This window comes from Eucalyptus grandis, chromosome 5 (assembly GCF_016545825.1).
Source record: "Eucalyptus grandis isolate ANBG69807.140 chromosome 5, ASM1654582v1, whole genome shotgun sequence".
NCBI classification, from domain to species: Eukaryota; Viridiplantae; Streptophyta; class Magnoliopsida; order Myrtales; family Myrtaceae; genus Eucalyptus; species Eucalyptus grandis.
This window is the reverse complement of record NC_052616.1, coordinates 56,131,336-56,155,127: the sequence shown is the minus strand read 5'-3', so window position 1 is coordinate 56,155,127 and position 23,792 is coordinate 56,131,336. Positions and strand designations below refer to the sequence as shown.

Here is a 23,792-nt window from a genome sequence, read left to right as displayed (position 1 = left end):
ACCCTTGTACGAGGAAAAAAAGACGACCATCCTCACCGTTCATCTTATCATCTTTTCCCACCCGAATCATAATGGCATCACCAACAGCCATTAATTCATAGTTTTTGGGTCAACCCAAGTGACATCTTATCTTCTAAAGTTTTTCGATCAATCAAGGAAGCAAAATCAACACAAAAACTTAAAATCCCAACACGTCTCTCTCTCTATCGCGGCTCATACGGCCCTCACCTCATTGCCGTGTCTCGCCACCATTGGCTATTGCACAAGCTTACTTCTCTCTCTATCGCATAGTGAGGAGGGTGGTGACATTACCCATGGAATTGAGGAAAAAGCGTAGAATGAGAAAAGAAAATGAAAAATATGCGAAAGAACATGAAAAAAAAAAAAAAAGAAGTGAAATAAATAAGAAGAATAAATTCAGACCATTCTATTCTATATGTTTATAAGTCATCTCCTCAACGCAACAAATTAAAAATATCATTTTACACTCATTTAATAAAAAAATTGTCGATATGCTCAAGTCCAAATGATCTCAGTACATAACAAAATAAACTAGGAAGATGCATATATAAAAATTAGCAAAATGTCCGTGCACACACAGTTTTAAATGTAAGTTCTAAAGTGAATATTTACAAAAAAAAATAAATTATAAAAAGTTAAACATCTAAATCAAGCAAATTCTCCTCTAGAGTTTATGTGAAGTTTTACTTATAGTGGATCCGAATCCATTATATAAGTTCCGATTAAGAGAAAGGACGAGACATACAATTATAGAATATTTTGGAGTCACAATATAAATACATGAAATGAAATAATAAGAACAAATAAGAAGCATGAAAGCATAAAGGAGAACATAAATTTTCCTCTTTTGTTTTCGCAGTTTGCCGAAATCTTCACCTTTGTCTCGTCGACTTGGTGTGGGAATTGTGAGCGAGATACATGTGTAGAGTTTCGTTGAGGGTAAAATGTTCTCCTCTTCACCATTTTATTACATGCTAAGAATTTGACATCTGCTAAAGTCATTATCAAAGGCAAACTATCGGGTAAAGCTCTCAAGTATGTGCGCTATAAAGTTAAATCTTGCACAAGCTCATTCCATTTTTAATATATATATATATTTATGTGTGTAGAGCAAAGATTCATATATTAAGAAATCTTATTAAAACTTATACTTATCAAATGACGTGATAATTTTCTATTAAGTAATTAAAAAAAGTCGGTTATTCAATTTCCAGGTGGCGGTTCCTTTCACTCCACAATTGAAACCCTCATCTCACGATTCTTTTGGGCCACAAAATCTTCATCACACTAGTACGATTACTTTTTCTCACCTGTAACATTTTTGTTTTTCTCCGGAGAACTGGACATACTCTTCTTCTTTCGCAAATTCTATGCCCAGTCCCGCAGGCAAATAAAGATCATCAGACCATGAATTTTCGCTTCATCATCTCCCTCGCCCTCTTCTTCTTTCTCAATTTTCTCAGCAATCATCACTGCTACACTACCGAAGCCGCACCAACTTATCTACAGTATGACTGCTCGAACACCACGCTCTACGCTCCCCACTCCACCTACCAATCCAACCTCAAAACCCTACTCTCTTCCCTCTCCTCTGCCGCCACCAACAGCGGCGAGGGCTTCACTAATACCACCGCTGGGAAGGACGCTCCCGGCCGTGCGTATGGGCTCTTCCTCTGCCGCGGCGATTTCAGCACTGCCACGTGCAGCGAGTGTGTGGCTACCGGATCAAAGACATCCTTCGCCGATGCCCCGACAGGAGAATCTCTGTGATCTGGTACGACGAGTGCATGTTGAAGTACTCAGACCAGTCCATTTACTCGGTGATGGAGAATGATCCTATATACATGATACCAGACACCGGGAACGTCGCCGGCCCAGATCGGTTCGTGCAGCTGCTAGGAGAGACCATGAACGACGTGGTGCTGAGGGCTTCGGGGAGTGAATCGGGAAGAAGTTTGCTGTCGCAGAGGCGAACTTCACAAGCTCACAGAAGCTGTACACGCTTGCGCAGTGCACGCCGGACTTGACGGTGTCCGACTGTAACACATGCCTCCGGGCTGCGGTCGCAGCTCTACCTCAGGGGAGCAAGGTGGAAGGTCGTTCACTTCAAGCTGCACGGTGAGGTTCGAGATGTACCTCTTTTATAATGCCTTGGCAGTGCCACCACTGCCCCAGCTTCCTTCTCCTCCTCCTGCTCCGCTGAATAGAGCCAAAGGTACGTATTTAATTGAATTAAGGAGAAGGATGATGGATTACTAGTTTTCTTTTTACAACTTTTGTAATTTCATCTGTTGATCTTTGTTCATAGATTCTAGTCATGTATTTTGTCCATCTTGACTTGTATTTTTAGTGTCCCAGCCTATAAATTTCTGTCCATGTATGCTTTTTGTAATATCTTTTAGGATGAATGAGGGTGTATTTGGTGGTTAGGAAGTTTGGGAGAGTTTTCCTTATTGATTCATGTGCTGGATTTTATTATAAAAAAAAAATGCCCTGGGAACTTTCTAAGCAATCAAATAACATTTAGTTCTTCATGGTTCTTCTCATATTATATGTAATCGGTGTTTTGGAAATCAAAATATTTTTGTTATAAAGTATGCTTAACAACTGTTTCAACACATTTGTTAACAAGCTTTATGAAAATTCATTTACGGGTACAAGCCACATATTCTTTTAGTGTCACATCTTTGATTTCTAGATTTTACTTTTGTTGGTTTGTTGCTTTTGCCTAACAAATGAGTTCTTCATCAAATGGTTGCGTATATGTTTGCATTCTCTTCTTTTTCCTATTTTTTCTTCTCAAAAATTGATTTCTTGTTTATGTTTTTCAACCTTTAATGCTTCATTAAAGTCTTCCGTCCCATAAAGTCAAGATGAGGTACATTTTAGGTGCAAACTTTCCTAAGTGGATCCGGCAGTTGTCTCAATGTCATACCGGCTAAACATGGTATTTTCTAACGTCACTCCTGAGATTCGATTATCTAGAGAACTTTCACACGAAAGCCAATGATAGTAGACTTTGGACTCAGGGGTTTAGCCTTTGAAGCTTATTTTTAGTCTAATTAGTCGCTAATATAAAATTAATAATGGTTGCACTCCTACAATATAAGAATTAGAAGAGGAAAAAGATATAGTGAGATGGACATATTATGGGGCAGAACATGTTTCTTTTAGACATTTGCTCTTTAAGCCGGACAATTTTAACGAAATAAAATCTCGTGCATGAAGAGCTTAAAGTGGGAAAAATAGTAGAATCATTTATTTGAACGAGTCTGTAATATCTGTTTTTTAAAATTTACTTCTGGCTGTAGTAGCAAATTCCTAAAATATCATGCACCCCTATGATATGGTTGCACATATGCAGGCAAAAGCAATAAATCCACCAGGATAATTGTTGCCGTGGCCATTCCGGTTGGCGTTGCTATAATAGTTCTCTTTGTTGCTTGTTATTTGCCCCGGAGTAAAACAACAAAGACGTATGAAGTCGTCCATGCAGAAGGCGGTACTTAAATACGCGCATGTTTATGCCTTATTCTCGGAGAGAATTTACTGTGTATCCGAGATACACAGTTCTATGCTTTTAGTGAATGACCATCTCCTGTTGTTTCGTCATGTAGGTGCAAGTGAAATTACAACTGCAGAGTCCTTGCAATACCATTTAGCTACTATACAAGCTGCCACAAACAATTTCTCTCATCAAAACAAGTTGGGACAGGGTGGATTTGGTGAAGTTTTCCGGGTATTGTCAGTTAGAAACAGTGATAGTGCTTTATGAAAATCTTTGAATGTCGTGTATGTTTGTTATGTGATGTTGAGGTTAGAAGCTATTCATTTCTACTCAAAGAACCACATCAAATTTCAGGGTAGGCTTCTGAATGGACAAGAAATAGCTGTGAAGAGGCTATCTAAAAGCTCAGGACAAGGTGTTGGAGAATTCAAGAATGAGGTTGCTTTGGTAGTTAAGCTGCAACATCGAAACCTTGTGCGGCTACTCGGGTTTTGCTTAGAGGGAGAAGAGAAGATACTTGTCTATGAGTTTGTTCCAAACAAAAGTCTTGACTACTTTTTATTTGGTACATCGCACCCTTTAATAGACTCTTAAGTTGTCATTTTTCCATGTTAAAGAAACTGTATGCGTGATTAGCAGAAACTTAGAGTTTAAACTCTCACTAGCTTCTGGGGAACATGCTGAAAGTTCTTTGAGGATTTACCAACTCATAATTATTGGTTTCTAATTGTGTAAATATGCAGATCCTGATAAGAGAAGGCAATTAAATTGGTCAAGACGTTATAAGATAATATCTGGAATTGCTCGAGGAATGCTCTATCTGCATGAAGATTCTAGGCTACGCATCATTCATCGTGACCTAAAACCAAGCAATATTTTGTTAGACAGTGATATGAACCCGAAGATTTCAGATTTTGGCATGGCTAGGATTTTCGGAGTTGATCAAACTCGGGCAAAAACTAATAGAATCGTGGGGACCTTGTAAGTCTCAAATTCTTTCTTGGATGACTGATAATTTCTTGTTTGTATGATACTATCTTGTGGTTGATCTGTAAATTAGAAACAACACCATGCTCATATACATGCTAGTCCTTGAATGTGGGTCATTCGCGACTTGCTTATTTTAGCAATTTACAATAACATAATGGATGCTATAGCCCTTGTATTTGGTTTGCAGTGGTTACTTGTCTCCTGAGTATGCAATGCGTGGGCAAATCTCAGCGAAGTCTGATGTCTATAGTTTCAGTGTCCTAATCCTAGAAATCATTAGTGGCAAGAAGAATAGTGGCTTCTCCCAATCAGACGGGGTGAAAATCTTGCCAGCAATGTAAGTTGCATCCGTGCTATTACGACACTTATTGTGTTGCACCCATCTAATTAAGTGGGATATCCTCCACTGAATAATTTTTACAGGCGTGGAAGCATTGGAGAGCCGGTACACCGCCCGAAGTGTTAGATTCGTTCATTGGCGACTCATATTCAATCGATGAAGTGCTTAGATGCCTCCACATTGGTTTACTGGGTGTTCAAGAAGATCCAGCTGATAGACCCACAATGGCAAGCATAGTCCTTATGTTCAGCAGCCACTCTGTTAAGCTTCCACAGCCTCGAAGACCGGCCTTCTTCCTTCGAAGGAGCACAGAAAGACAGCTGAAAGAGCTCAGGTCGGACGAATCCACCAGCGGGTCTATGCCACGGTCGATCAATGAAATGTCGGTTAGTGAAGTGCACCCTCGGTGAATCGTGACATGGGTGAAAGTCTCTTCATGTTAGTCTCGCAGAGACCTTGAGATCCTTGGCCTTCTACAGGGATAATTACTGAGCAATCAACAAGCGCCTATGCTTTTTGAAAAAAGACTGCTAGTTGCCATGGGATCATGCGCATGGTACATAGTGGCTTCTCCTATCAAGAACAAACACGACTATACCGCATTATCAAGTTCCTCACTTGTGTAAAGGATATTTGCACTTTCCGCTAGATGAGTGAAACGATTACAAGAGTTGGTTTTGAAACCGAATTCTGCCGCATGTGGCACTTATTCGTGAACGGTCTAGCAATGCACTGCTATCTAGCCATAGTAAAGTCGAGGGCATTCTTTATTTCCGTTTAGCCATGACGAGAAAATAAGATCGCGAGGAAGTGAGGACAAGATTATTCATATAAAAACATGATTATTCATGGCCGTGATCTCCGCTTCGCATGAGCATAAATTCCTAGACCAGCGTGATTCTGGGGTATGCTAGCATTAATTTGGATAAATTCCAATTTTGTGGAAAATTTAAAATCTGTACTGGTAGAACAACGGCTGAAAAATACTTATGTCCTAGGATAATTTTAGCTGGGTAACGAATTATTTCTAAGCCTAGTCTAACATTGTTTCTGTTCTTGAAAGTGTGGAGAAATTGATATTATATTAGTTGGCCTACGGGCTTCACAGATCATTGGCTTAAACTTTGAGTGAATGTGGATTCGAGTGGATGAGTGGACATGTGACTAATGGGCTCAGAACTCCCCTCTCTCTTAACGATCTCTGTATATTTAGAGAAAGAGCCTAATCGGAGCAAAGGAAAAACTTATCAACCAACTTTCTCTTTTAGTTTTGTTCTTTGCCTGAAATTTTCCACGAATTCAAGTTGATTGTTTTCTTAATAAGAATTCACACCAAACTCCTCATTTCGTTAGTCTGATTTATTTTTTTCTTTTCACCAGTCTGATATGTTATAAACTCAAAAAGAAATCAAAACATCATTTAGAACAGAGGTTGCAAAATCGAGAATTGCCAAGACTAGACTTAGTAGCAAAGTCGCCCCAAAAGCGAAATCCCACCTTGGTCCTCCATGATTTGGTCGTTGCCAGAAAGTCCATCTACAGGCTTCAAAGGTCACTCTCGGTTTTCAAAGAATGATCTTTGATTTCTCATTTTAGGAACTAACCAAATCAAACTAAACCAGACCATCGCAATTGAGTGAGCAATAGCTGGGATTTTAGTATGGAGTGGGGTGGGACTAATCCTTCGCACCACAAGTCATCTTAGACTGTTGCTCTCTATTTAGTTAATTAATTTATTGAATACGAGGGGTCCAAAAACTACACATCCATCATGAAGTTGTGCAAGACTTTTCGATGGAGTAATGTCATGCAAGCGCGTGGAACTTGTAGCTTGGGCACACCAAATTAATGGGATGACAATTCAAACATCATTAGTCCAGAAACTACACATCTATCATAAAGTTGTAAAAGACTTTTCAATGGAGTCGTGTTGCTCAAGTTGCATGGGACCAAATTTATGGGACGACAATTCAAACATCATCGTTCCTACAATTCTGGGCCAATCTCACTAGGCCAATACAATCATCAATCCAACTGTGAAGTCTTCCTTCGCTGTCTCCCTATCTCTCTCCTTCTTCTTCATCATCAGAATTTTCATTACTGAAGCCACACCTGCAAGTCTTCCTTCGCCTTCTTTGTTGTTTGCAAATCCTTAGTTGAAGAAATGAAAGCGATCCATCACCCACCCAAAAAAAAAAAAAAAAAAAAACATCAAAAGTCTTTATGTTCTTTGCCAGTATTTATAGTTCAAGACGAAGACAAATATTAACTACATAGTTCAAGACGAAGACAAATATTATCTACATAGTTCAAGACGAAGACAAATATTATCTATTTGCTTTGTGAATGCACTTTCTCTAACAAAATCAATAATAAATTTATTGCAATTGTGTCTTCTAAGTTCTTTGATCAATTGATGTAACTTTTTATTTAATTGTCACGGTATTTAAATTATATTAGCTTTATCAATATTGTTGACACCTCAAATTTTAATTAAGTTTATTTTATCTTATTAATTAAGTTTTTATTTTATTTATCTTGTCTTTTTCGGAATAATAAACAAATAAAAGTAAACAAAAAGCAAAAACAAAACGAAAACAGAAAAGAAGCAAAGAAGCAGCCCCGCATGGGCCTTCGGCCCATCATCGCCTCAAGCCCGGCCCCTCCGCGTCGTCTTCTTCCTCGCTCCACCGAAGAGCACGCGGGCAGGCACGACGCCGGAGAAGCATGAGCGGACGACGGTCACGTGCGGAGCGAGGAGCAGAGCGGCGTCAACGGGACGTGACCGGAGGAAGCGATGATGGCGGATGGGACGGCGGTCCAACTGGCGGGTCGAAGCCTCGCCGACCGGCCGCTCCCGTGCCTATAAATAGAGGGGGGCCACCGTCGACGAGGGGAGGGCGGAGAAGGATCGAAAGCTACAGATCCTCGAAACCTCCCACTGAGAGACTTTAGAAGGGGGGCCGAGGACGAGCACGCCGAGATCCAAGGTCGGCCGGAGAAGCGAGCACAGGGAGACACAGAGAGAGACAGAGAGAGAGAGAGAGGCCAGCCGAGGCTTGGGGTCCCCTGAGAGACTTCGGGGAGCTCGAGTTCAGGCCGGCCGTGGTGTGGTGAGCTCGGAGGGGTCCCCGAGAGACTTTGGGGAGCTCGAAGGGCGAGCCCGAGGGAGAGAGAGAGAGCCCCAGCGAGATCCGACCAAGACCAGGCCTCGCCGTGGCCTCCACCGTCGCAGATTAAGCCCCTCAGCTTCGTCGTTGCTTGCCGTGACCGCTGCCGTTGTAGATCAGCCCCTGTTGTCGCCGTCATCGCCTTCGTTCAAGAGAAGGTAAAAAAAGCTGTCGCCGTCGTCCCTGTCGTCCATCGCGATCCCATTCCATCGTCGTCGCCGTCGTCGTGGTCCCCATCGTCGTTGCCGTCACCGCCGTGGCCGTCATCGCTGCAGGATCGCTTCGGTCTCCTCTCCGGCGCCAAGGATTCGGTTTGCGATTTTCCGGGTCGCGAAGCGGATCCGAACCCGGAAAATCGGGTAGGGTTTGCGGTCCGAAGGGTTGCTGGAGGATGGGTCGTGTGACCGAGCCGGATCCGAGTAGGGTTCCGCTAGGAACCCGGGTCGTCGGACCGGGCCGGCATCCCTAAACGCCCGGCCACGGCGTCGTTTTGAAAAAAAAAAAAAAAAAAAAAAAAGAAAAAACTTGAGTCGGGCCCGCGTATGGGTCGCCGGCCCGGGTCGGACCCAACCCGCGACTCGACCCGGGTCATTTTTTATAATATTTTAAATAAATAAAAAATAAAAAATAATTTATTTAAAAAAATCAAAAATAATTTATTTTCGAAAAAAAATATTAAAAAATGTTTTAATTTCCAGAAAATCGAAAAATATTTAAAAATGTTGAAAAATGTAAAGACTCAAAAAATGCTTTTCCTCCCAAAAGATGCATGGAAAATCCCTCGAACATCCAAAAACCTCGGGGTTTAAACAAGATTAGGTACCGAAAGGGCATTAGTGATTAACTAGTGTAATGAAGTCCCCGATCCTAATTTCTCTGGTTGCGCAGGAGTGAGTATTTCTCCCGATACTTCACTTGGGTTTCTAATCAACCCACCCCAAATCGATTAGTGGCGACTCCAATTTAAAATTTGATTTACAGGTTAAAAACTTGAACCATTAAGACATGAATTGGTGGACTTGGGAGAGTCCGGGCTTAATAAATTCAGCTGATCCATTAGCCTCCTTAGGCGCCCGTACCCGATTGCGGGCGCTAGAAAAAAAGAGATCGCTACAGCTTAGCGACTCCACTGGGGACTTTGAGGACTTAGGCCATTTTTGTCTTGTTTAAATTCTTTACTGACTTTGGTTTTTTTCTTCATGCAAGTCAAAAGCTTAGAAATTTATTTTAATTTTGCTTAAAATAGATTATCTTGTGATTATAAATTGTTGTGCATGTTTTACTGTTTTAGCACTACACATGGCACACACAACCCGGCCGCCGGACCTGGGCCGCCATAGGATTTCTAGGATGGTGTTAAGAAAGATACGACCTCGAACGCGAGACTGCGATGTAGAGGTTGCCTTTCTTTTCCCGAATTTCTTAGCCGAGGTTAGGAGGGTATGCTGCTACCGCAAGACTGCGACGGGCAGATATCCTTTTAATTTCAACAAACCTTCTCAGTTAGAAATCGAGCTGCACATATCATGCGCATGTCTATGTGATTGCCATCAATTTTCTCGCGTAAAGTAAGTTTTTATTTCGTGTACTTTGCAATTTACTTACCTTCCCGTATATATTGAGTAGTCCATGATTAGTGTAGGATTTAATATCACGGTCATCTAAATTTGGGAGTAATTGTCATAAAGTTTTTTTTTTTTTTAATTGCAAAAGAAATTACTTTCAGTTGGTGTTTTTATTCTTAAGCATGTTAAAAGTTCTTTTTCGCAAGATTTTTCATTTGCGTCAAAAAGGGATAGAAGTCTTTTTCAAAATTTGTTACAATTCATGCTTTCCTTGCCTTTCGAATTGAATAGCCTTTTAACCCATGCTAGCATGTCACATGCCATTTTTCAATTCATGCTTAGGAAATCCTCTACCTTTTCATGAATAAACAAAAAGAGTAGGATTAGGTCGTCATCATGGACAGACTCCCTATCTACGCCTTGTCTTCACACATGCTTGTTTATTCATGGCCAGGTAATCACGTTCGCCGATCCAGACTCGCTCAAAAGCAAGAGCAAGAATGGCCGAAGAGAATGTACCAAGTCGTGTTGCGGTCATGGAAAACGAAATGAAACAAGTCTTCAATGTCCTTCAACAACTCTCAAAGCAAATAGACTCCATCCAGGGCAAGCTTACTCCCGCCCCGGCCTCAATCGAGGTATTGTTGCCACAATCATCTACTAGGGGTGATCAAGGTGGAGATACCGACGATAACATGCCCGAATTGGAGGATGATCCGCATCCAACCATGATCGAGAAAGCTAGGCCAGACAGTTTGTCTAAAACTGAGCATGACAAACACCTCGAAAAGCTTGAGGAGAAGCTAAAACAACTGCAAGGCCTCGAAGATCCTACTTTGACGGACCTCTCCATTTATTCCAATGTCAAAATGCCGGAAAAATTCAAAATGCCTGAGTTTGAGAAGTATGATGGCACGACTTGCCCTAGGGCTCATTTGCAAATGTACTTGGTTCGAATGACCCAATACGTTAATAATGCACCATTAATGATCCAGTTGTTCCAATCAAGTCTAATAGGCCCTGCCCTGAGGTGGTACATTACAAAGAACATGAATCTCCTCGAAACATGGAGTGAAGTGAGTGAGGCATTCCTCAAGCAGTATAAGTTCATAATGGACATTAGCCCTTCTCGTGAGGATCTTGAGCGTACCGAAAAGAAAAAGCACGAATCGTTCAAAGAATATACTATCCGATGGAGGAATCTAGCTGCCCAAATTAGTCCTAAACCAACCGATTTCGAGCTAAGAAAGATGTTTATCAAAACCCTCCCTTACGAGTACCACAATCGAATGGTAACCATGATCGCCGAATCATTTAATCAACTCATTCCAGTAGAGGAGCAAATCGAGATAGGGTTGAGGGATGGTTGGTTCACTAACCTGCATCCACGGGCAGGTTCAGCATGAAGAAAGATAAAGAACCCCTGGTAGATGTCAATGCGACCTACAATCATTCTCCAACAATTCAAACAAGTGCAAGACAGCAACAGACCACCAGCCGTCAACCGCCCCAAGACTACAACAACATGAGACAATTCACTTCACTTCCCGGATCTCCATCATAGGTTTTGGCAATCCTCCGAAATAAGAACCTCCTCTCGACTGAACCAAAGCGACCAAATGCCGAAAGCTTCTCCAGCTATGACCTGTCCAAAAACTGCGACTATCACGTGGGAGAAGTGGGGCACTCGACGGATGAATGCTTCGCCCTCAAAAGTCGAATCCAGAACCTATTAGACACTAAAGCTTTCTCATTCCCGAGCAATTCGCTCCCGATCACATCGACAAAGTAAATGCGGTATTCGGTTCAAGACAGTCGGAGCAGAAATGTCGAAGCACATACAAATGACATTCATCAAGGATCGGTAAAGGCCGGGTATTATTCAAGCAATGAAGTGCCACCCTTAGCAACAGAGAAAGAAGGGCCATATGACATGACCACCATGTTTGGAAGCCTTTTCATGGACACCGTCAATGAAGGACCGTAAGGGGAAATGGGTGCAAGCCCGCTCGAGTAGAACCCTTTTTAATTTCCTTTTGTATTCCCCTACGTGGGAACTTGTACATCTTTCTTAAAGTCTTGGCTTGTTTTTATTTTCAACATCAGTTCCACTTGAGGAACTAACTTTTGAAAACACTTTTCCAAAATGTAAATCCACCTATTAAATAAAGTTGAAAATATTTTGAGAGCATGAGGCGGTATCCCAAACCAGCCTGGTGATGTTATCCAACCATGAAAAGAAAATATCATCCAAGGAGAATACTGAGGGCTGGGCTTCCTCATGCTTTTTCTCCCCTAAAGACGTATTTTGAAAATAAAAAATATTTCATCACCCAAAAACTTTTGTTAAAACAAGATGATTAATTTAATCATGTTTGTCTCTCTGACTCACTCACTTCATGTCTTAAAAGATCATTCCCGTCCCCTTTGACTTAGTGTGACAGGGGGCATTTGAAGCAAGCACATCAGGTGAACTCGCCAAATTCAAAGACAACCTACGAAGAAAACAGGGGCAAATAGAAAGAATCATCCTACACCAAAAGAGGGTAAGTCTTATTCTTTGAATATAATTTCGAAATGATGTCCTATCTCTTCTATTTACAGGAAAGGGAAGATAAGACATAATAGGTGCAGGCATACGGTTGAAAATCAAGTCGTCCCTAAGAGCTCTGTGCACTCCACCTCGCTCCTGCCCAACTCCTTCACAAGCCAGAGCAATATCCTTTCCCCACAATGTGCCTAAGCAACCAGATGCTGTGGTTTCATCAACGGGACTTCCAACTTCGACAAACCCAGAAGCACAAGGAAGGGATCTTTTCTCTTTCTTTGAATTGGCTACTGTCAACAGGGAGGAAATCTAGACAGTTTGAGACAGTCTCTAGCCCCTTATTTCAAATGATGACTAAGGGCTTAGAAACCTCACTTCGTGCTCCGACGCATGCTCTCCCAAGAAGTAATTGCCATAAGAGAATTAGAAGTTTTGATTATCCATCTCAGATTCCATAGAAGCTTGAAGTACATGACTTTGCTCAATGTTGCTAATGGTCATATGGTCAAAAACAAAAGGAAGGCGTTGCAAATCATCAATCGTGTACACAGGGCCGCTTATGAGGAGGGCCAATCAAAAGAGGCATTAAACTGTATCAAAGACGAAGAGGCTGTCATCAGTATACAGAGATCCCTAAGAGTCAGCAAACAAACTTTGGGGAAGGATAATTCGGTATCGTTTCCAATACTCCCACTATCTGAACTCGCTTTTGACGTATTTTCCCTACTGACAGGAAACATTCGGAATCAAAAACCAAACTTGATGGTCAATATTGGCCAAGTGAGGTTCATGAGAATGACCCGTATCGAATTCACCTGACTTCGTGTAAAGGGACATGCCATTCATAAGCCAATTAAGGAGAATAATTGACCTGATGAAGTGGAAGACACGAGACTTCATGTCCTCCTTGTACTCCGGGTCCACTTAATCGTTTACAAACCAGCGAAGAGTAATGTTGTATCGCTTCCAGTTGATTGACTTCTAAAAAAAATTTCGTGACTAACACGCTCTCTCTTGTCTTTTACAGGATCACCTAACCGTCAAAGATGCGAAAAACAAATCAATGAAAGGCATGTCAGACTTTGATAAGCTTTCCCAAACAAAGTATCATCAAAGCAAATGACAGAAAATCCTTCAGGCCTCAACTCACATTTGATTTTGGCCAGACTAATTAATCTACTTGCACATCTTCTCTTCTACAGGGGCAAAACCAGAGATGCCCAATCAAATTCCTAATCCTTGGTTGATCATTCATGTGTCATATCCCTAACCAATAGGAGCAATCTATCTACACCCCTTTGTGAATAACCATTTTGATGTTCAAAATTTAACAATACTATTCTCGTTGACCCTTAAAGCTGTTAATAAGTTTTTCTTGAGTAAAAACCATTCATTTATTTTGAAAGTACAAACTCTTTCGCATCATACACCGCATGCCTTCTTCCAAGTGAATTTTGCGTGATGATTTTGTCTGTCTAAATCTTTGATTCTATTAAGGATTATTAGAATAGACAGCTAAGTGAAGAATACAAGATTAATTGAGCATGCTGGATGAGGCGCGTCAAAATGATGACAGGCAAGCTATATCCTACACACAGTCCCCCATCTATACACTTGTGAGATGAGTGCAGAAGATTCCATGACTATAGGGTAAAGAGTTCTCTCGCGAATGGTACGATAACAAAAATAGTGAGAGGCATTTCATTGCTCACCCCATTAAGCCCCATACACTGGTGAAGCTTCTCTCATATCCCCGTCAAAGAACCACCCCACATTGGGGCAAGTCGAAAACAAGTCAGCATCACAAGGTGAGAAAGGTGATAGAAATTTTCTTGCTTGCACTTGCATCAATCTTCGAGTGTCTTTATTGCATATGAACACTCGCGTTAATTTAAGTGCCCTAGAGTCATGAAGAGCAATTCTTTCTTTACGCACTTGTATTCATTGTACAACCCAAGTGAGTCTGTAATTTTACCCTCACATCAAGACAAAGCATAAGTTATTATAGCCTGAGCGCCAGTTGAAGATGAAGACTCAAGAGTCTAATAACGGTGCTTCGATTAAGCTTGCCAAGATCAGCTCTCAAGCAACAAGAATAAAAAAAAGCAGAGGCATAAAAAAGCAAAGTGTACTGGTAAAAGCAAGGTCAATGCCCATAAAAGGAGAACTGGAATAAAAAATAGGGGCATGAAAAAGCAGTGTGCCTGGTAAAACCAAGGCCAATGCCCCCCAGTCAAAAATACAGCCAAGAAAAAGTTGTTGTGGTCCATAGAACTTCCATCTGACAAGAAAGACTAATGACAAATGCCAAGACAGTCACCAACTCTCACCCTCATACATGTGAGCCAAGTCTATGTTGCATCCCATTGTAAAAGTCTCTTCAGACTAGGGCACTTCAATTAACGTAGGATTTCATATGTGCATAAACATCGCTCGAAGAAGTACGAGCAAGATTACTCTATCTCTTTTCGCAGGGTTCTTGACTTGTAAACCCGGAGATGATTGTGCAGCATTTTTGTCCATCGGCTTCGACCTTGATGGTCCCTTTTGATGAGCCATTGACCAAGACTTCATCACAGTTCCAACAAAGACCTCTCACATTGGTAAAGTCGTACCGTTTGCAAGAATACGCAGACCCCTGCTGACATGATGACAGTGAGATAGTATGGTCCTTATAAATCCTGCATTAATGGTCATGATAGCCTTTTCCAAGAGAGTGAGTGAAAAGTCCTTTCAGACTAAAAGTCCCTCACTTGGCATGCTCAAGACATCTACATTCTAAATGAAGGTTGTCTTTCAAAATCTTCCCGGTGGAAATCAGATGATGCAAAACTGACAAAATTATCATGATACAATCATGTGTGCATATTGTGCAAATAGCAGACATACTCTCAGAGATCAGAGATATTGCCAGGTAAGCATATCCATGTCCCCGTTTGTCTTAAAGTACCTATCACTGTCTAGATACTCTCTTCTTGACACTCGACCTATTCGAGTCGTCCCTTGAGTTTGGGTGCTTGCAATTGTCTCAGTATCCCGTTATCTTTGAGTACCCACCACTTGCCGGGTAATCCCTCTTAATGACACTCGACCTGTCTGAGTTGTCCTCGGAGTATTGATATTTGTGACTGACCAAGTATCCCTTTATCGTTGAATACCTACTGTTGTCTAGGTATCCCCATATCGTTAAGTACCTACCGTTGTCCAGGTACTTCCTTTTTATGACACCCAGCTTGACCAAGTATCCCCCAAGAATTCATACTTGTGATCATCCAAGTACCCCTTCAATGCCTATGGTCAGCCAAATACCCATTTTGACGCCCGCAAAGGTCCAAATACCCTTCAGTTGGTACTTGTGAATATCCGGTACTCTTTGATATGCTTGTAAATGTCCAGGTATCTTCCAGAATCGATGCCCTGAGAAGGTCGGCGCATCCTCCCAAGAAAATTTGGGTACCAGCTGTTGTCTTCGACAAAGGTCAGACACCCCCCACAAAACAGATGCCCCGAGAAAGGTCGACGCATCTCCCGAGAAAGGTCGGGTACCAACTGGTGTCCTCGATACAAATCGGGCACCCACAAATGAGATGCCCTAAGAAAGGTCAGTGCATCTCCCGTCAAGGCGACCGAAGAAAGGTTCATGTCCTAGACAAACCATTAATTGTTTTAACAGGCGACCGAAGAATGGTTCAGGTCCTGGAGAAGCAATTTCCCGTCACGGCGACCGAAGAACGGTTCGGGTCCGAGACAAACCACTGATTACTCCAATAGGCGACCGAAGAATGGTTCGGGTCCTGGAGGAGCAATCTCCCATCAAGGCGACCGAAGAATGGTTCGGGTCCTGGAGGAGCAATCTCCCGTCAAGGCGACCGAAGAAAGGTTCGGGTCCTAGACAAACCATTGATTGTTTTAACAAGCGACCGAAGAATGGTTCGGGTCCTGGAGAAGCAATTTCCCGTCACGGCAACCAAAGAATGGTTCGAGTCCGAGACAAACCACCGATTACTCCAATAGGCGACCGAAGAATGGTTCGGGTCCTGGAGGAGCAATCTCTCGTCAAGGCGACCGAAGAAAGGTTCGGGTCCTAGACAAACCACTGATTGTTTTAACAGGCGACCGAAGAATGGTTCGGGTCCGAGACAAACCACTGATTACTCCAATAGGCGATCGAAGATTGGTTCAGATCTTGGAGGAGCAATCTCCCGTCAAGGCGACCAAAGAAAGGTTCGGGTCCTAGACAAATCACTAATTGTTTTAACAGGCGACCGAAGAATGGTTCAGGTCTTGGAGAAGCAATTTCCCGTCATGGCGACCGAAGAATGGTTCGGGTCCTAGAGAAGAAATTTCCCGTCATAGCGACCGAAGAATGGTTCGGGTCCAAGACAAACCACTAATTGCTCCAACAGGCGACCGAAGAATGATTCGAGTCCTGGAGGAGCAATTTCTCGTCAAGGCGACCGAAGAAAGGTTCGAGTCCTAGACAAATCATTGATTGTTTTAACAGGTGACCGAAGAATGGTTCGAGCCCTGGAAAAACAACCTCCTCATATCACCAGGTAAGATGACGCCTTGATACTTGCCAAACTTAGGGCTCACGCCCTATCTCACTCAATCCCAGTAAGTAACTACAGGTATCTTCTTATCTGTCTTAGTATATGTAATGTTATATCGCTCTTTTCTGCATAGAGTAATAGGTCATAAATAAAATATAATCTGCTACGCGCGCGTGGATAAAGTTTAGGCATCAGTCTGTCTTTGAATGCAACCTCTGCGAGCTCACCTTCAAAGAGGGGCAGCTGTTGACGTCTCAAATTTTAATTAAGTTTATTTTATCTTATTAATTAATTTTTATTTTATTTATCTTGTCTTTTTTCGGAATAATAAACAAATAAAAGTAAACAAAAAGCAAAAACAAAACGAAAACAGAAAAGAAGCAAAGAAACAGCCCCCGCATGGGCCTTCGGCCCATCATCGCCTCAAGCCCGGCCCCTCCGCGTCGTCTTCTTCCTCGCGCCACTGAAGAGCACGCGCAGGCAAGCGCAATGCCGGAGAAGCATGAGCGGACGGCGGTCGCGTGCGGAGCAGAGGAGCAGGCGGCGTCGACGGGATGTGACCAGAGGAAGCGATGATGGCGGATGGGACGGCGGTCCAACTGGTGGGTCAAAGCCTCACCGACCGGCCGCTCCCGCGCCTATAAATAGAGGGGGGCCACCATCGACGAGGGGAGGGCGGAGAAGGATCGAAAGCTGCAGATCCTCGAAACCTCCCACTGAGAGACTTCAGAATGGGGGCCGAGGACGAGCACGCCGAGATCCAAGGTCGGCCGGAGAAGCGAGCACGGGAGACACGAGAGAGACAGAGACGAGAGAGAGAGAGAGAGGCCAGCCGAGGCTTGGGGTCCCTTGAGAGACTTCGGGAGCTCGAGTTCGGGCCACCGTGGTGTGGTGAGCTCGGAGGGGTCCCCGAGAGACTTTGGGGAGCTCAAAGGGCGAGCCCGAGGGAGAGAGAGAGAGAGAGAGCCCCGGCGAGATCCGACCAAGACTAGGCCTCGCCGTGGCCTCCACCGTCGCAGATCAAGCCCCTCAGCTTCGTCGTTGCTCGCCGTGGCCGCTGCCGTTGTAGATCAGCCCCTGCCGTCGCCGTCATCGCCTTCGTTCAAGAGAAGGTAAAAAGCCGTCGTCGTCGTCCCGCCGTCCATCGCGATCCCATTCCGTCGTCGTCGCCGTCGTCGTGGTCCCCATCGTCGTTGCCGTCACCGCCGTGGCCCGTCGTCGCCGCCGCAGATCGCTTCGGTCTCCTCTCCGCGCGGCGCGGGATTCGCAAACCCTAGGGTTTGCGATTTTCCGGTCGCGGCGGATCCGGACCCGGAAAATCGGGTAGGGTTTGCGGTCCGAGGGGTTGCTGGAGGATGGGTCGGGTGACCTGAGCCGATCCGGGTAGGGTTCCGCTAGGAACCCGGGTCGTCCGGACCGGGCCGGCGTCCCCAAACGCCCGCCACGGCGTCGTTTTGAAAAGAAAAAAAGGAAGAAAAAGGAAAAAACCCGAGTCGGGCCCGCTTACGGTCGCCGGCTCAGTCGGACCCAACCCGCGGATCCGACTGGGCCGCTTTTTATAATATTTTAAATAAATAAAAATCAAAAATAATTTATTTAAAAAAATCAAAAATAATTTATTTTCAAAAAAATATTAAAAATGTTTTATTTTCTAAAAAATCGAGAAAAATCAAAAATAATTTATTTTCCAAAATATTTTGAAAAATATTAAAAAATATTTTATTTTCCAAAAAATGCCAAAAATCCAAAAAAGCCGAAAATTCATGAAAAAGCCAAAAAATTCAGAAAAAGCCTAAAAGACTTGTATTTTTCCAAAAATACCAAAAAAATCCAAAGAATCTCTTTATGTCCAAAAATGAAAAAAAAAAAAAAGACTCAAAAATGCTTTTCCTCCCAAAAGATGCATGGAAAATCCCTCGAACATCCAAAAACCTCGGGGTTTAAACAAGATTAGGTACCGAAAGGGCATTAGTGATTAACTAGTGTAATGAAGTCCCCGATCCTAATTTCTCTGGTTGCGCAGAGTGAGTATTTCTCCCGATACTTCACTTGGGTTTCTAATCAACCCACCCCAAATCGATTAGTGGCGACTCCAATTTAAAATTTGATTTATAGGTTAAAAACTTGAATCATTAAGTCGTGAATTGGTGGACTTGGGAGAGTCCGGGCTTAATAAATTCAGCCGAGCCATTAGCCTCCTTAGGCGCTCGTACCCAATTGCGGGCGCCAGAAAAAAAAAAAAAAAAAAGGTCGCGACAAATATCTTATCATGAAGTTGACCAGGATAAGCATTTGATTGTTATCTTTCTCTAACGATTTTTGGCTGATGGGTTTTGCAAAACCCTCATCAACATGGCTACTGAACTACAAGCCATCTATAATGAGAGTTTCAAACTGATTTTGGCTCTCTTTTTTTTTTTTGTACAGTTTTGCCCATCGCCTATCGATTTCTTCTAGTAGTGTTAGCTCAGTTACGTAACTACAACAATACATTTTTCTAGAAAGACTCTGAAAGGAAGACGGTGAAGCAAGTCGGCTCATGTTGAAGAGTTGCTATGTTCGAGTGTTGGTACATAACTTGTTAAAAAATAAGATTATTGGGAATCAATTTACATCGGATACAATTATCTTCTCCTGGTATCCATTAATTTAATAAGTTATCTGTTTCCGAACTGCCTAGCACCCACCTGACGAAACGTTCAAGTATTCAAACATTAAAAGTCACGTGGTATGATTATACCAGCTAGTGATGCCAGTCATTTTTTTGGGCAGCTTGAAGCCGAAAAGCCCCAAGAACTTTTAGGGTCAAGAAGGTGTTCCTAAAAGTCAAATTACATATTGACTCAAATTATTCCTTATTGCCGGATTTGCATTTATACGCAACAGGTCACGCATGGTGTCTCCTAGACAAAACAAATGCAGGAGTGAGATGATGTCTTACGTTACCTTCTCTTTCCCTTTACATCCACAACAGTCTCCTTTCTCAAACACAAGCACGAAGAAGTTTCCAAGGTAAACATAGGTCTCTCTTCCTCTTGTGGAAAATGTGTGAGCTCAGAATTGACCGTCATTTTTTCAAGCTAACGATACAATTAGCCAAGTATTTTACTTTAAAGATAGATTCAATTTTATACAGAGTTGGTCACACTAATGTAAGCCATGTAGAATCTTTAATTCTTTGGTTTTGAGATTTTCCTTTTTAACAACAAGAAGACCCCTTTTGATTTTGCAAATCAATAACCCTTGTGGGAACCAAGTTGGCTCTATACATACTCCAAATTCTAAACCACTGAGCCAACATTATGGGGTTTTGTTTTAGGAAAATATTAGACTCACTAAGATTAGTTTATACAATTAATTTTTTAAATGAGGTATCGGGCCACTATTGATTCTTGTATACAACAGATTATTTAGAGGATCACTCACAATTGTACATATCTCCTAGAAAAACAGTTTCGTAAGCTTTTTTTTTTTTTTTGGGTCAAATTTTTGTAACCTAATTTTAATAAATCTAACTCCGTGCCTTGATGTTTTAACTAGTCGACACATATTGATTTTCAACTTTTGATTTTATTTGGTCAATACGGACAATCGTTGGAAAAAAATTTTCATTGTGGCACTACGGATTCAAATATTATATTTCCAATCGACATAGCAAGTTAGCAAGATGTTCATATCAAGAACCTTCATTAGATAATTTTGTTTTCCTGTTTATTTTGAGCCATCATTAATACTGACATTTCTATTTCCTTGTTGTAAATGAAAATTGAAAGCTATTTTACTTTGTATTGATATTTTACCTTAAAAGATGAAAATTAGAAAAGAGAACTCTTTGTAAAAAGAGCCTGTTAACCTAGTGGCACTGTTATGCTATATTTGTAACGGGGCACTTGTGGGACTCATCTTTTGCAATCGGAATATAAAGCTTCTAAAGTTAATTGCCAAAATTGGCATTTATTGCTGTAAAACCACAAAAGCCAAACCCTTTAAAAGAATAGCAAAAAACAGAATCTTATCATGTAGCTCAGTATTAAAAACCTATAGGGAACAAAAAATCAATGTAAACCTAGGTTTTCAAATTTAATTTAGGTTTCGGTTGCTAGTCTCACCAAGGTCTCAAATAAGTAGCACACGTTTTCGAACTGGGCATTAGGTGATCATGACTATTGACTAGAGCAAAAGAATTAATGCTAAACGAGCACTCGCTTTTCACCTGCTCTCAATGCCGACGTGGCCTTCGCATCGTAGTTTGACTTTTGCTGCGATGCTGGCTTTTGTAATCTGTCGATCAATAGCTTGATTCTTATCGTATTTTGTCAACTTTGCATAACTTTTTTAAAAAGAATTTTCTCGTATATACGAAACCATTTGAAAATCAAATTATTAGAGCACTTTTCCGTCGCCTTTTACTGTCACTCATAAATGAACTTCACGTCTCTGGGGATCGTCTACACTACACTAGTCTACGAATTACTACATACTTAGAAAAAAATCAATAGTATTAGAGTGACATGTTATTAGGGCAAGTGAAAGGTAAGCGAACTGTGGCGACCCTAACGGATTTGGGGCTGTTTCGGGGGTGCCACACTGGGCTCATCTCTTCTTAAGGATTTGGGTTTGGCCTATTGTATGGGTTTTGGGCTAGGCTCTTTTCTTTCGTTTTAACCTTTGCTTTTCGAGGGGTCAAGGGATTGTGCTCGATTGTTGAGCCCAATCCATTTGTGGATACAATCGGTCGCAATCCAGTTCAGATGTCTATTTTATGCTATATTATGTTAATATTAAGAATTTATTATTATAATTAATTAATTTAAAATTTTAAAAATTAACAAAAATAAAAATATTAAAAATTTAGAAAATCTAGAAAATCATTAATTTTTTTTTTTGGAAAATTCGAAAATCCATTAAAAAAATTCCAAAATTTCCTAAAATTAGAACCCCTCCAAAATGCTTAAAGATAGTCCTTTTGGGTAGCCTTCTTAAAGTTATGGGAAAATCATCGATATAGGAAATTGCATTAAAAATTTGAACAAGCTCTTAGGACTCTACCATAGGGTTCTAACTCTGTCCATAAAGAAGAATGCTCTTGATTGGGCATTTTCCATATGATGATTATGGCTTCTCTTTGCCTAGTTAGGATTGACATTTATTTATTTCTTAGATGCTTGCTTTCCCTCGTAATTTATTTAATGCTTTCTTTGGTTGTTGATTGCTATGTTAATGACTGCGCACTCATGTGATCACATCACATGTTAGTGGATAGGTCCAAAATCAATCAAGATTGCTTGAAAAAAATCTTCTCAAAATGAACAAGATTATGTGCCGAAAAAATACTAATTGATTAAGTAGTGCAACTAAGTTCTCGACCCTAGATTCCCTAGTTGCGTAGGAAGTAAAGTATACTAACATACTTAGTTTCTAACTAACACTAATAGGCTAAAGGCAACTTCTTAATAGAAATTTGTATTAATTTATTAATTGAATGAAAATCAAATGTTCAATGTCACCTGAAGTATGGACTTAGGAAATTCCACGTTTGTGATTGATGATTTCTTTGCGGAGCAAATGATGGTCCATACAAGATTATCATTTGAATGAATCATTCCACTCGTCTCATAAGCAAGTGCCTCTAAATCTATTTTCTTCCCTACCGAGAGATAGGTCACAACAACTCTCTATGAAGCTATACCTAGAATTCAATCATTATCTATAGGGTTTCTAACTTTTGATATACAATAGAAAGTTCCAATATATATTAAAAACTAAGTTTTTCGCATTAGTAACTTTCTCCAAATAATCCTTAACCCAAAAAAAAAATTTCCTTTACCCAAAAAAAAAAAAAAATTCTCCAAATAAAGCTTTCTAAGCTAGCTTCTTGGCCATGTACAGGAAAATGTTGGAAAAAATGATACCATAAGTGTCATAACCTTCATACTGTATTTATTCAAGTAATAAAACTTTTTTTTTTCATTAACTTGAGTGTCATAATTTTTTTTTTTTTGATTAGTTAAGTGCCATTTAACTTTTCAATCAATCATTTAAATAATATAACTTTTTGAGAACATTCATCAATTGAAAATTATAACACTTAGATGAGTGTTTTTTCTTTAAAGTTATAGTACTCAATTGATCGAAGGAAAAAAGTTATGATACTTGAATGACTATTATATGAAAATTATGACATTTGTACAATACTTATCCTGAAAATGTTGGAAATACTATGTATATAGCCGTGCCATAACCCTACACTTTTATCGAGAAAATGTCCAAAAATTCATAAACCCGTTGTACTTTTGACAATTTAGTCATAAACATTTCAATTTTGCCAATTTAGTCATAAACTTCTCATTTTTTTTAATTCAATCCTAAAATTTTTACATTTTTCCAATTAAATCTATCGAGCCAATTTTGACCAGAAATTACTAATGTGAATAGCCAACACTGATGTGAATAATATATTAATGACATTTTGAAAATTTTTATGTTTTGTTTTTACTTTTCTTTGCCTTTTTTTTTTTGCTATTTTTGGGTGAGGGCCGGCGAGGGTTCATTAGCCTTCATTGTGACCCTCGCTGATTTTGGGTGAGGGCTCGCAAGCCCTTGCTTTTGCTGCCGAAGGCAACGCTGCCCTTGCCCAGAGCTAGTGAGGGGCACGATTCTCTCGCTTATGGTTGGCAAGGGTCGGCGGCCCTTGTTTGTGGTTGGCAAGGATTGTCACCCTAACCCAATAATAGGGAAAAAAAGGCAAAGAAAAGTGAAAAAAAGAGAAAATATAAATATAAAAAATAAAAATATCATTAAATTATTATTTAAAAATACAATGACAAAGACCGGTCGTTCATGCCGGTAATTTTCGATCAAAATTGATTGGATGAATTCAATTGACAAAAAATAAAAAGTTTAGAATTGAATTTATAAAAGTGTAATAGATTTAGGACTTTTTGGATAATTTTCCAACTGTTATCATTAGGGGTCAATGTTAGACTTAAGAGATCAAAATACGGTTGATCTATTTTTCATTAGCAATCATTCAATCTTAAGTCTTTTCCTTTTTATTTTATGTTCAATTGTTGCTCTGGAGACTTTATGGTCGTCCG

General features: G+C 40.9%; 1 protein-coding gene across 1 annotated transcript; it reads left to right on the top strand.

Annotated features, from left to right (window-relative positions):
- Nucleotides 1-1,326: 1,326 nt before the first annotated feature.
- LOC104447646 (cysteine-rich receptor-like protein kinase 10) lies at nucleotides 1,327-5,629 on the top strand. Its single transcript, XM_039312907.1, is given in 11 exon segments — nucleotides 1,327-1,761; nucleotides 1,764-1,959; nucleotides 1,962-2,096; nucleotides 2,099-2,236; nucleotides 3,386-3,523; nucleotides 3,639-3,760; nucleotides 3,884-4,094; nucleotides 4,273-4,510; nucleotides 4,707-4,831; nucleotides 4,834-4,856; nucleotides 4,943-5,629. Coding segments are annotated over 11 exon segments (1,986 nt in total). The 5' UTR covers nucleotides 1,327-1,428; the 3' UTR covers nucleotides 5,270-5,629.
- The last annotated feature ends 18,163 nt before the right edge of the window (nucleotides 5,630-23,792 follow it).